Consider the following 14,974-nt stretch of genomic DNA (forward strand, 5'->3'; position numbering starts at 1 on the left):
TCTTCAAGCCAAACCCAAACACTTTCTATAGTATACACTATAGGATTATAAAAGACCTGGGACACATTTGGGTGCCCCAAGGAGGATAGTAACTATGTGGCAAACAGTGGGTGTGACCAAACTGCTCCTGCTGACATCATCATCCTGCCCCCAGTGATGGTGAACCTGCCCCCAGACAGATGCTCGCAGCTTCCGGACGGCAACAAATTTCTGTGTGACTATCTCAGTTACTTGGAGAGCTCCAGCTCAGTCTGAATAATGTGTCCGGGTTTCAGGCAGACTGAAACCCGGACACATAATTCAAAGCCCGGACTGTCCTGGTGAATCATGGACAGGTGGCAACCCTATGCAACCCGCCCTTAGACACAGGCAAAGCCCGCCGATCAACACAGCAAACCCGCCCTGCAACACTGACAAAATCGGACCTTGAGCACACTGTAAAGCCCTGGCACAACAGCAAGGCACAATATGACCATATTAGGCTGTTTGCATAGCATTCAATTGTGGTCGTGAAATGGTATCTCCCGTCGAAAAAAAGCCTCCTACGATGTGCGCATGTGCTATGGTGACGTCACGCCAGCTGATCGGGAAATCAGCTGGAGTGCCCTTTCGTTCTGCACATGCGCAAGACACTTTTTGACGGAGGGCACAAATCGAAAGAACATGGGGGCAGCAGGGGGGCAATCCGACAAAGAAGAATGAATGCAGAAAAAGGAGAAAAAAAAATTCTCCAATCAGCACCCCTCCCCACTCTGTTTTGACTTTTTTTTTTCGCTTTCTGGGTCCCTCTCTGTAGATGTTTTTGTGGGTGTGTGGGAGGGACTATTTTATTTTCCCCAGGAGAGTGTCACTTCCGCGGGCAGACCGCATGTCAGTGCTGGCTCAAGTCACAGCCTGCCTTCCCTCGTGGAGTGATTTATCTCTCTACACTCATTCATGGGGCTCTGCTCTGTTCCCCGCTCGGCAAGGCTATAGTGGCCTACCGGGAAATTTAAGCTGCGGCTGCAGTGGCGCCCAGGGCCGATCTAAGTGCAGAGTCCTGCCTCCTCTCCCTCCCTCCACTTGTTTAATCACACACAGCTGTCATGGAGCTGGGGTCTGAACTGTTTGGCGGCCGTCCACTGTAACAAAGCCCCGCCTCCTAGACCATGATGGACGGAACACTGAAATCAGTGTTCCGTATATCACGGTCTAGGAGGCGGGGGTTTGTTACAGTGGACAGCCACCGAACAGTTCAAACCCCAGCTCTATGACACAGCGGGAGATACCTGCTCTGTGTCCTGGCGAGGCTGTGGATCAGTGGTTCTCAACTCCTGTCCTCAGGACCCACTAACAGGCCAGATTTTAGGTATTACCTTGGGGAGATGTGGTCTAGTATACTGCAATCACTGAGCAGAAAATTATATCACCTGTGATGTATTTCAGTTATCTTGCAAACCTGGCCTGTTAGTGGGTCCTGAGGACAGGAGTTAATAACCACTCCTGTAGGACACAGTGAGGCTGCAGATGGGCACAGTGAGGCTACATTGATGCCACAGTGAGGTTGCATTGATGTGCACTGATGAGGCTGAAATGGGCACAGTGGGGCTGCAGATGGGCACAGTGAGGCTGCATTAATATGCACAGATGAGGTTGCAATGGGCACAGTGAGGCTGCAATGAGTGCATTGATGGGCATTGAGGAGGTTTCAGATGGGCACAGTGAGGTTAAATGGGCATAGTGAGGCTGCATTGATGTGCACTGATGAGTCTGAAATGGGCACAGTGAGGCTGCATTGATGAAACAGTAAGGCTGCAGGTGGGCACAGTGAGGCTGCATTAATTGGCCCTGGTGAGGCTGCATTTATCTCTTGAATCATGTCCGCAGTCTCTGACCATCTCTAGTATCATGTCTGCAGTCTCTGACCATCTCTTGTATCATGTCTGCAGTCTCTGACCATCTCTACTATCATGTCTGCAGCCTTTGACCACAGAGGTGGCTCTTTAATTAGGCAAATTAAGCAGTCGCCTAATTGGATAATCATGTAGGCTGTACGGGGCCCTGTGATTTCTATCAGTGGCCCTGCTTGCTGCTGTGCTGTGTGAATGATTATCCTAATGTTTCCGGCTGGGATCAGCAGCCAGGAGTGTGTGTGTATTTGTAAAAGCAACTGTCGTGTTTCATGTGGAAGTCATACGAGCAGTTCTGAAGTCACCGTTCACTTCCACAACTGTTGCACCATCTTCCCCCCTCAACTTTTGCGGAGGGGTCGAGGGCAGGGTTTAAGGGGGCCCTGTCAGTAGGGTTGCCACCTTTTCATCAAGCCAAACCTGAACACTTTAGCGGTGCACAGTAATTTTTTTTTTGTTTGTTTTAGTATACACTACAGGATTGTAACAGACCTGGGACACCTTTGGGCACTCCAAAGAAAATAGTAATGAGGCGCACATAGTGCCCACTCACCCTTCTATCAAGACCTGTTCTGAGCCACATTCCTGTCTGAAAAATGTGTCCGGGTTTTAGTGGGACTGAAACCCTGACACATAATTCAAAACCCGAACTGTCCGGGTGAATACCTGACAGGTGGCAACCCTACCCGTCAGGTAGGTTGTACATGGCCCCATGATTTCTGACAGCGGTCCTGGTGCTAACCATCCAAAAGGCCTAGTTCCCACAGGGTGTACTATACCATACGCCTGTGCAGGCCCATGTTTACCCACATGGGATTGCACAGGTTTTCTGTGCATCCCTCTGCAGGCAGTCCCATGCATGTCAATTGGGACACAGCGGCTGCATGGACACAGTCGCTGTGTCTCAATATGACATCCATATGCAGGGGTGTGTGAGTTCGGGACATGCACCTACATGGATGTCATACTGAGACGCAGCACCCGTGTCCGCACAGCCACACCCGAGTCCCAATTGACATTAATGGGACTGCCTGCACAGGGGTACACAGAACACCTGTGCATTTCTGTTGGGGTAAACATAGCCAACATTGTGCAGCATGGTCCATTTTGTCACCATCAGGAAGCCAGTGTAGACCAAAGCCATGCAGCCAATGCAGGAACAAGTGCATTTAGACAGGAAGTGACTGAAATAGACTGCTGGAGATGAGCAGTAGTATAATACGCAAAGTATAAAAAAGATGAAAACACGTATTTTTATAGAAAACATTGCAATTGTTTATGATATAAAGTGCTTTAGCAAACTAAATGTCATACAGTTAGGCTTTATATCTACTTTAAACTTCAAATCATGGAAAATGTCATTCCACCACCACCTGGTATACCTGGAGTAAAAAATCTATTAAAAAACAAGTGAGTGTTACAAATAGTATAGAATAGTCCATCTGCATAAGAAAAAAGGTATTCTTCCTAAATATTGGTCTCCTTTTCAGCTGTTTTGAACTAGAGGTGCCCTGGGAAGTATATTCATGGATTTCTGAATACTACAGCTTTGCATAGTTTTAAGCAAGTTCATTCACAAGTTGGATGCTTCTACCTTACAGTATCTCACAAAAGTGAGTAAATATTTTATTAGATCTTTTCATGTGACAACACTGAACTAATAACACTTTGCTACAATGCAATTGTATAACAGTGTAAATTTGCTGTCCCTTTTAAATAACTCAACACACAGCCATTAACCGTTTGCCAACCAGCAAGCGCACGATGATGTACGTCGGCCTAATGGCGCGGCTGCGCAAATTGGCGTACAGGTACGTCCCCTTAGTGGCTTAGTGGGCACGCGCCGGCGGTGGGACTCGCGCACCCGCCGCGTACTCCGTGACCGTGCCTGCGGGTCCCGCGGATTTGATATCCGCCGGGCCCCATGATCGTGACACAGAGCCGCAGAACGAGGAGATGCCTATGTAAACAAGGCATTTCCCTGTTCTACCTAGCCCTGTCATCAGGAGCAGTGATCGCTGTCATGTTGTAGTGAGATCACCCCCCCCACAGTTAGAATCTCTCCCTAGGACACACTTAACCCCTTAATAGCCCCCCAGTGTTTAACCCCTTCCCTGCCAGTGTAATTTACACAGAAATTAGTGCATTTTATAGCACTGATTGCTGTATAAATGACAATGATCCCAAAATAGTGTCAAAAGTGTTTGACGTATCCGCCATAATGTCGCAGTTACAATAAAAAGATCGCTGCCATTACTAATAATTTTTTTTTAATAAAAAAATGCCATAAAACTATCCCCTAATTTGGAGACGCTATAACTTTTGCGCAAACCAATCAATATACGCTTATTGTGATTTTTTTTTAAACAAAAATATGTAGAAGAATACATATTGGCCTAAACTGAGAAAGAATTTTCTATATTTTGGGGATATTTATTATAGCAAAAAGTAAAAAATATTGCTTTTTTTTCAATATTATCACTCTTTTTTTGTTTATAGCGCAAAAAATTAAAACCGCAGAGGTGATCAAATACCACCAAAAAGCTCGATTTTTGGGGAAAAAAGGACGTCAATTTTGTTTGGGTGCAACGTCGCACAACCGCGCAATTGTCAGTTAAAGAAACGCAGTGCCGCATCGAAAAAAGTACTCTGGTCAGGAAGGGGGGAAATTCTTCTGGGGCTTAAGTGGTTAATGTATAAACCGCTGGCAGCAAATGTGAGTACACCCCTAAGTGAAAATGTCCAAATTGGGCCCAAAGTGTCAATATTTTGTGTGGCCACCATTATTTTCCAGCACTGCCTTAACCCGCTTGGGCATGGAGTTCACCAGAGATTCACAGGTTGCCACTGGAGTCCTCTTCCACTCCTCCATGACAACATCACGGAGCTGGTGGATATTAGAGACCTTGCTCTGCTCCACCTTCCATTTGAGGATGCCCCACAGATGCTCAATAGGGTTTAGGTCTGGAGACATGCTTGGCCAGTCCATGACCTTTACCCTAAGCTTCTTTAGCAAAGCAGTGGTAGTCTTGGAGGTGTGTTTAGGGTTGTTATCATGTTGGAATACTGCCCTATGGCCCAGTCTCAGAAGGGAGGAGATCGTTCTCTGCTTCAGTATGTCACAGTACATGTTGGAATTCATGGTTCCCTCAATGAACTGTAGCTCCCCAGCACTCATGCAGCCCCAGACCATGACACTCCCACCACCATGCTTGACTGTAGGCAAGACACACTTGTCTTTGTACTCCTCACCTGGTTGCCGCCACACACGCTTGACACCATCTGAACCTAATACGTTTTTATCTTGGTCTCAGACCACAGGACATCCATGTCCTTAGTCTGCTTGTCTTCAGCAAACTGTTTGCGGGCTTTCTTGTGCATCATCTTTAGAAGAGGCTTCCTTCTGGGACAACAGCCATGCAGACCAACTTGATGCAGTGTGCAGCGTGTGGTCGGAGCACTGACAGGCTGTCAGACCCCCCACACCTTCAACCTCTGCAGCAAGGCTGGCAGCACTCATACGTCTATTTCAGGGTCTTGGCAATCTTCTTATAGCCTAGGTCATCTTTATGTAGAGCAACAATCCTTTTTTTTTTCAGATCCTCAGAGAGTTCTTTACCATGAGGTGCCATGTTGAACTTCCAGTGACCAGTATGAGAGAGTGAGACCGATAACACCAAATTTAACACACCTGCTCCCCATTCACACCTGAGACCTTGTAACACTAATTACACTAAATACAAGCTGTACACTGACTACTTTACATTGTAGCAAAGTGTCATTTCTTCAGTGTTGTCACATGAAAAGTGATAATAAAATATTTACAAAAATGTGAGGGGTGTACTCACTTTTGTGAGATACTATATATCTAGTGTCAATATCCCTATTAGAATTCCTGGCTTTGCATGCTTCCTTTACCATTACAAAATGAAAAAAAAAAATGTTGTTATACTTCCCAAATTATTTCTAATAATATAGTATAAACATATAATTCGCAAATCCAGCTGAAAGAGAGTAATTCCTTATGGTCTTGTGGCACAAATACAATTCATTGCCAGGAGAACCTATTACTGGAATTTCCTAGCGATGTATAAGAAGATGGCAAATGATTTAACATAAATTCCTCGTGCAAAACTGAAATATCTTCTTTTTTTTTTTTTTACAAGGGGTATTCAAAATTGCAAAGTAGCATGCAATCAAACAAACAAATCACAGTAAGCCATAAAAAGTCTCCAACAGAGTTTATTTCTTTTTTCTAGACCTGTGGCATTCTGATATTTTCTAGAAAATTGATTATAGCTTCTAAGTATCTTCTTTTTTTTTTTTACGTCCTTTAAAATAAAAACCTAGAAATTAGATATTACTAGTGTGAGCTGGGTAACTAACATTACCAACCCTTCCTAAAATGCAGGGGGTATCAACCTTTTCAGTGCTGGATAGGCACTGTACGGATTTTGGAGTTGAGAGGTGATTGGGTTTCCTCAGCAAGAATCCCTGCTTTGGAGTGAAATTGGAAGCTGACTAGATTCTAAAAGGTAGTCAGTGCCCTCTATGGAAATAATGTTTCATATAGAACATGCTTACCCAGTATACTTGGTATCATCCATAGAAAACTCAACATTTATGCAGCAGCAGCATTCTTCCTCCGGATTGTGGTGCTGATGGACGGATGGAGTACATGGCATTATGCATTTCAGAATAGAACCAACAACTGTTTTCACATAACAAATACACCATCTGCAAACCTACAGTATATTCAGGTGTGTGTTGGGTCCAGTTAAAAGCATCATGCTACATAGTCCATCTTCCAACAATGCCTATTTAGAATTATCAAAAATGTAATCAGTAATATTCCATTTTTTTTTTACCTAATATCTATCATGAAGCTCTTTAACATAAGTGGCTCTCTGACTTTACCACCAATGATGTCTTTCATGTGTGCAGAAAACCCAGAAAAACCAGCATAAACATATAATGCCCAAGTGCCTACCCAAACAGCATAATACACCCAACATAGGTAGTCTTATCATTGCCAATATCCCTCGTCTACACTAAAGGCTGCTGTCATCTTCATACATTTACTACTGGCGTGCACTGAAAATTCTAACTTTTTAAATAAATGATAATCTAGTGTTAAATCCAATTGACTAACTTATAACCCTATTAACCCATCACATACAGGATTTACCACTTCAAGTCAAGATGGCCAATACAGAATCCAACAGTGTCCTTGGGAAGACTACAACCCTAAGGGGCATCATAGTGTCCTACACTGCCCTATGGGTGCAGTGGGGGATACATGGACTTGGTGTCAGGGTGAGACTGGATCTGGTTTACAATAATTCCATCTGTTTAAGTTGAGCATTTACCTGCAAAATGTTCATATTGAGTAGCACTGTGGTGGCGATAGTAGAAATGTATACAATAAATGATGCTACACTTTTGGGCATTCAAATTTAATTCTAGATCTGGAATTGAAATGTGTTTTTTTATGGAAAAATTGCTTTAAATGTGTGTATTTAAAAAGTTTTACTAGTTTAAATTCTATGTTAAAGAGACCCTGTCACATAAAAGTACTCCGCAATCCAAAGGCAGTCAGGGAATCGGTAGTAAAATAGGATATGATTGTGGCAATCCTACAGCGAAATCAACACTTCAGGGACTGTTGGGCAGAGAGACTTCTAAAGCCTCTTACACACGACTGAGGAACTCGACGGGCGAAACACATCGTTTTCCTTGTCGAGTTCCTTGTCAGGCTGTCGAGGAACTCGACAAGGCAATTTTCTATATTCCCATCGAGAAAATAGAGAACTTGCTCTCTTTTTGGCTCGTCGAGTTTCTCGACAGTTTCCTCGATGAAAATGTACACACGACCGGTTTCCTCAGCAAAAAAATATCTCCCAGCAAGTTTCTTGCTGGTTTTTGCCGACAAACTCGGTCGTGTGTACGAGGCTTTAGGCTACTGGCTGTGCCATTCCCTCTGACTCCTACAACATCAGTGTGTTTTACCAGGATGATGAGAACTCCCCTACGATCTGCACTAAAATCCAAGCATAGTACAAAAATGACACTAGGCTTACTATGCTGCTGAAACACATTGATGATGTAGGGGTTAGGTGTGGGCGGTAGCACGGTGAGCAGTGTGGAAAGCTCTAGTTGACACTCCTGGAAGTGTCGATTTTGCTGTAGGGATTCTTCTGTGGATCAGTCACATCGGTTGAGTTTCTGTAAATGCAGGAGGTATACAAACCCCTGGCTGCCTTTAGTTTGTTGTGTACCAGGTGGTGGTAAGTTCTCTTTAAATTCCAACTGATCAGTGTTATAAATTAAATTAAAATACTTTAAATATGTTTTTAACTGTTTGTAATCTGAGCATTCATTTAAATCAGATATCTTGGCTTATTCATTCAAATGTGAGTTCATATAGATTGATTAAAAAAAAGTTAAAACCACATCCTCTTTGGAGTTAAAATGTTTGTAGAGGAAGTTTTTATTGGTTTTGGATAGAATTTAAACCCACTGTTAAATTTTTATTGCTGTCCGTATCCCTGATTCACTCTTGTTGATCAGTGGCCATTGTGACAAATGGTGTGGGCAAATTATCCTATTGGGCACAGACAGCAAAAAATAACAGGATAGGGGTTTTATCACTCTCTAGTCAAATTTAATTCTCTATTCAAAACTAAAATGAAAGTTTTGTCTATACTTACACAAAATGACTTCAGTGGAATATAAATATGCAAATAAAATACACTGTACAGTATTTGCCTTACAAATTTAACTTTTTTACTGATTATTTCAAAAACCAGATACCAGTCTCATACACCATTTACCATGACCCTCATACAATAATACTTGTCACCCAGTGGGGCAGTAACTCTGACATATTACATATTACACCACTCCAGAAACAAAAAGTTTAAAAAAATACAGAGTTTTTCTTTCTTTTATACTATATATATATATATATATAAATATATATATGGCTATATTTATATATACATATTTATATGTAAACACACACACGTACGTTTAGGACCAGTTAATGGCCCACTAACAACTGAACACCTTCCTGCCAGATGAATGTTGCGATTTCCTCTGACAAAAACAAGGTTACATGCAGTCTCATCTCATTCATATGTGACTCTTTAAAATCTATACTATTTGTATCACCTTTATTCCTATTTATATATCTATATATACATACACAGTTTTCTCCTTTGGCGGAAAGGGGGGAGGGTTTAAAAAAATATGACTGACTGCCCATTTTTTAAAAACATGAAGCGGCAAGCCTCAGGACAAAGGTGTTTGTATCTGTAACAAAACACATGGCAGACAACCTTAAAAACCTATTTTAAAACAAAATAAATACAATTTGGAGATTTCTTTAGCAGACTGATTTAGAAATCTATCTAGACTGGACTATACCCCATCACTGCACAGGATCACCCTATGACAGAGAGAGGGATAATCGCGCCATGCGCGTACTCGCGTGTGCGTGTTTACACAAACATTTTTATATTTTCTTTTTCATTTTTGATAGAACTTTCACTCCAGCATTTTCAAAGAACCCTCAGGGGTTAACAAATATCCAAGGCTTTTAAGAAAAAAAGCTGACATAATTAAACCACATAGTGGCTATGGATAAAAGGTGAGATTGTTAGATCTTCACTCCACCGCTCCCACCCTGAATTCCATCTGTCCTCTTCTCCCTTCAGCCGCTGTCTGAAGAAGTGTGAGGGGCAGTGGAAGGAGAGGTACGTCTCCGTGGGGGGCTCCATGAATTGTCCGAGCTGTTGGAAGGGGGAAAAGGCCTGTGGGACCGCAGGAGGAAGAGTTCTCCCTGCTCTCGGAGCAGAGCCTGAGCTATTAGCCCTGGAAGAGCATGGAGAGAACCATTCAGGGAGTCAATCTTGGTCTCCAAGGTCATGATCCTCTTCTCAAGATCATCATTTCGTTCTTGCAGTTCAGACATGAGGTCATACATCACATTCTGTGTCTAAATAAGAGTCAAAAGATTATATTGAAATAATTAGCATTTGGACATTTTCTACTATTAACATGGTATTTTGCAACATGAAGTTACATTAAAACTAAGAATCTAAGGCCCAAACTTTTCTTTTTAGTTTTGGAAAGAGTGGGGACTGTTTAGAACCCTTGTCAGTTTATTTCTTTGCTCATGTGTCCTGCTGGGGAGAATTCCTTGAATTTCACGTTCAAGAGATACTACAAGGAAGTGAGAGGAAAGTAAATTACACAGTTGTCCACACAGATTTTTCCTCTACTGTTGTTCATGTTGCAACTATTAAGCCCCAAACACACTATCAGTTTTCCTGCAGGTTTTTCTCTTCAGGTTTAGCAAAACCATCTAATATGAGGTCAAACTTGCATACAAAGTGTCAAGTTGTATGCAATCAGGCAGGCCCTTGCACTACAGGGTTTTGGTAAACCTGAAGAGAAAAACCTGCAGGAAAACTGATAGGCCCAGATTCACGTAGAGCGGCGTATCTTTGAGCAGGCGTAGCGTATCTCATATGCGCTACGCCGACGTAACATAGAGAGGCAAGAACAGTATTCACAAAGCACTTGCTTCCTAAGTTACGGCGGCGTAGTGTAAATGGGCCAGCGTAAGCCCGCCTAATTCAAAGTAGGCAGGTAGTGGGTGTGATGTATTACAATGAAGCGTGACCCCATGTAAATGAAGGGCCGAACGAACGACATCTTAATGCCTTCGACGTGAATGTAACCTACGCCCAGCCCCATTCACGTAGGACTTACGCAAACGAGGTAAAATCCGACGGCTGTTCCGACGTCCATACTCTAACATGACTTACACCTGCTATTTGGTGGTTTATCTTAACGCCGGACGTACGCCTTACCTAAGCGGCGTAGATTACTGCGACAGGCGCAAGTACGTTCGTGAATCGGCGTATCTAGGTAATTTACATATTCAACGCGTAAATCAATGGAAGCGCCTCTTGCGGCCAGCGTAAATATGCGCCCAAGATACGACGGCATAGGAGACTTACGTCGGTCGTATGAAGCCAAAATTCAGCCGTATCTTGTTAGCTGAATAAGGCGCATAGATACGACGGCGCATCCGTGGACTTACGCGGCGTATCATTAGATACGTCGGCGTAAGTCTTTCTGAATCCGGGCCATAGTGTGTATGGGGCTTAAAAGTTTGGACTTTCCATTACTCTCTGTCTAAGTGTATGTTGACCGTGCTGGAACCAAAATAATCATGTAAAGACTCTTGGATCAGCACTTGGGTTCAACATTTAGACAATGTATGGGTGACAACTGCCTGGGTACAAAGATGTTCAAACAGCAAGTCAGGAATAATAAGTCAATACACTCAGGACCAAAGTGCTAAAATCAAACTATCATTATTATTGCCATTACAAATCAAAGAATACTACTGTAGAGATATAAACATGTCAGTGTGCCAGCCACAGTACTTGATCACTGTCAAGGTGACTTTGGGTGTTCAGAGGCTTGATGCCATCCCAAAAATGTATCTAGGAATAGTGACTGAACAAAATTAGCTCTTCTCCTTTACCCCACTGCCATACAGTCCTGTACAAGTCTTCATTTGATTGACAAGATGTGCACTGTGTACTTCCATTCAGAGAACACCAGTCAAAAGATGGAGGTGGGTTCACAGAGCAAACCCTATCAATCAAGAGGAGGAATGTACAGCACCTTATGGTGGGGTTGAGGTGATTTGCACCAACAGACCTATGCAGGATTAACCCTTGCTTAGCACATCAGACAGCAACAGAAAACAAAAATGTTGCTATATCTTGCAATGAATCAATATTTTTTTACACAATTTGTACATCAATTGTATCCACATTTTAACAGTGCTGTATACTTGTGTTTCTGAATATGTACAGTGGGGAAAATCCCCTGCAGATTGTGTAAGTTTGTCCACTTACAAATAAATGTAGGGACTATCATTTTTGTCATAGGTGTATTTTAAATGATAGAAACAGAATATCAACCAAAAATCCAGAAAAACACATAAAACAAATGCTATAAATTAAGTTGCATTTCAGTGAGTAAAATAAGTATTTGACCCAAGCAGAACATGGCGGGGAAACCCTTGTTGGAAAGCACAGAGGTAAGACGTGTCTTGTAGTTAGTGACCAGGTTTGCACACATCTCAGGAGGGATTTTAGTTCACTCTTCTTTACAGATCTTCTCTAAATCCTTAAGGTTTTTTGGCTGTCTCTTGGCCACCCTAATACCGCGTACACACGATCGGACATTCTGACAACAAAACCGTGGATTTTTTTCAGACGAAATGTTGGCTCAAACTTGTCTTGCATACACACGGTCACACAAATGTTGTCGGAAATTCCGAACGTCAAGAACGCGGTCACGTACAACACTACAACAAGCCAAGAAATATAAAGTTCAATGATTCCGAGCATGCATCGAATTGATTCCGAGCATGCGTAGGATTTTTGTGCGTCGGACGATCGGAATTTCTGACAAGAACTTTTGTTGTTGGAAAAATTGAGAACCAGCTCTCAAAACATTTGTTGTTGGAATTTCCGACAGCAAATGTCCGATGGAGCATACACACAGTCGGAATATCCGCCCAAAAGATCACATCGAACATTTGTTGTCGGAAATTCAGATCGTGTGTACACGACATAAGTTTCAGCTCCCTCCATAAATTTTCGATAGCATTAAGGTCTGGAGACTGGCTAGGCCACATCATGATCTTAAATGTGCTTCTTCTAGAGCCACTCCTTTGTTGCCTTGGTGGTATGTTTTGGGTCATTGTTGTGCTGGAAGACCCATCCACAGCCCATCTTCAGTGTTCTGGCTGAGGGAAGAAGGTTCTCATCCAGTATTTTACAATACACGGTCCCTGTTCATTGGCTCCTCAATGCAGCAAAATCGGCTTGAGCCTTTAGCAGAGAAACAGCTCCAAAGCATCATGTTTTCACCTAAGTGCTTCACTGTAGGGATGGTGTTCTTATGCCGCGTACACACGACTGTTTTTCATGACGTGAAAAATTATTTTTTTTTTTTATGTCATTAAAAACAATGGTGTGTGGGCTCCAGAGCCGTGACGTGAAAAATGGCCATTAAAAATTTAGAACATGCTCTATTTTTGAAAAAAACGTGCATGCTCTGAAGCAAGTTATGAGACGGGAGCATTCGTTCTGGTAAAACTAGTGTTCGTAATGGAGATAGCACATTCGTCACGCTGTAACAGACTGAAAAGCACGAAGAATCGTCTCTCACCAAACTTTTACGAACACAAAATCAGCAAAAGCCGCCCCAAGGGTGGCGCCACCCGAATGGTACTTCCCCTTTATAGTGCCGTTGTACGTGTTGTACGTCACCGCACTTTGCTTGAGCATTTTTTTTCACGATCGTGTGTAGGCAAGGCAGGCTTGACGAGAATCACGTTGAAAGAAACATAATTTTTCTAGACCAATAAAAAAGGTAGTAGTGTGTACGCGGAATTAGGGTCATAGTCAGCATTTTTCTTCCTCCAAACACAGCGAGTCAAGTTAATGCCAAAGAGCTCAATTTTGGTCTCATCTGACCACAGCACACTTTCTCCCAATCCTTCTCTTAATCATTTAGATGTTCATTGGCATGACTTCACATGTATCTTCTTGAGGAGGGGAACTCGCCGTGTTTGGGGGAAGAAAAATGCTGACTATGACCCTAAACACACCATTCCTACAGTCAAGTATGGAGGTGGAAACATTGTGCGTTGGGGCTGTTTCTCTGCTAAAGAGATGTGTGCAAACCTGGTCACTAGCTACAAGAAATGTCTTATCTTTTTGCTTGTCAACAAGGGTTTCTCCACCAAGTACTAAGTCATGTTTTGCTTCGGGATCAAATAGTTATTTTACTCACTACAACTCAATTTATACCATATTTTTTTCTGGATTTTTGGTTCATATTACCGGTATGTCTTTGTCATTTGAAAATACACCTATGGTACAAAATCATAGACCCTTCATTTCTTTGTAAGTGGGCAAACTTACAAAATCAAGGGGATCAAATAATTATTTTCCCCACTGTACATACATACACTATATAAATCACTTTAATTAAAACCTAAATGCAGTCAAAATAAAAACACAAAAGCCCACACAATGGACAACGTACAGTCCATGGAATGTGTACCTTGTGCTGATGTCTCTTCTGTTAGGTGAAATCCCCCATTATTTTATGCCCACCTTTTATGTCCAGCTCTCTCATTCATAAGGCCCATACACACGATAGGACTTTTTGACAACAATTGTCCAATGGCCCTGTTTGATCGGACAATCCGACCATGTGTATGCTCCATCGGACAAACTTTTTGTGTTTTTCATCGGACAAATGTTCGCTGTACAAACTTTCTGGCAACAAATGTCCGATGGAGGCTAATCCGATCGTGTGTACACAAGTCCATCAGACAAAAATCCAAAGTACAAACACGCATGCTCAGAACCAATGCTAATGATCAGACAACAATAGCAGAAGTTGCCCACAGGGTGGCGGTAAATAGCTGAAAAACCAAGTGGTTTGGTGAAAGTTGGCTGAAAAAGTCCTACCGTGTGTATGCATACCAAGTTAACGGACAATGCCCTTCAGAGCAAAATCCACGGAAAAATCAGATGGAAGTCTGATCGTGTGTATGAGGCTATAGATTCTGTTTCATGCATAGAAGCTGTAGAAAGGCTTCTATGAATGAAGGAGCTGTGTGGAAACTCTTGATGAGAGCATGTGACAGCTCCCACAGTTTTATTAACTCCCACCACACTGGAAGATTGTGGAGGTGGGAGAAGCGGGCACAGAGGGAGGAGGTTTAAGTTATGTCCATTGCACTGATTTTTTTTTTTTTTATTGCACTTAAGCCTTAAGCAAGAAATATAAAAAAATGAAATCATAATCTCACTGTTTAAATCATACTAAATTAATTAATAAGCTATAAAATGAAAATATGATACTATATGGTTAGTGATAAGCTAGGCAAAAGGTTACCACTTGGATGGCCCTATTTATCATTGACTAAAGGTCTCTTTCTGTAGGTTTGGTGCTTTTGCACATAGGAAATAATT

At 42.4% G+C, this 14,974-nt stretch overlaps 1 protein-coding gene across 4 annotated transcripts in view; it reads right to left on the reverse strand.

Annotated features, from left to right (window-relative positions):
- Window positions 1–7,777: 7,777 nt before the first annotated feature.
- The window catches only part of KCNN1 (potassium calcium-activated channel subfamily N member 1), a 237,724-nt gene continuing 230,527 nt past the window's right edge, over window positions 7,778–14,974 (reverse strand). For all 4 annotated transcript variants that reach the window (XM_040321348.1, XM_040321355.1, XM_040321353.1 and 1 more), the window contains one exon: window positions 7,778–9,888. In XM_040321348.1, the coding sequence (XP_040177282.1) occupies window positions 9,604–9,888 (285 nt within the window). In that variant the 3' untranslated portion in view covers window positions 7,778–9,603. The remainder of the gene's footprint in view (window positions 9,889–14,974) is intronic.

This window comes from Rana temporaria, chromosome 1 (genome assembly GCF_905171775.1).
Source record: "Rana temporaria chromosome 1, aRanTem1.1, whole genome shotgun sequence".
Classification (NCBI taxonomy): Eukaryota; Metazoa; Chordata; class Amphibia; order Anura; family Ranidae; genus Rana; species Rana temporaria.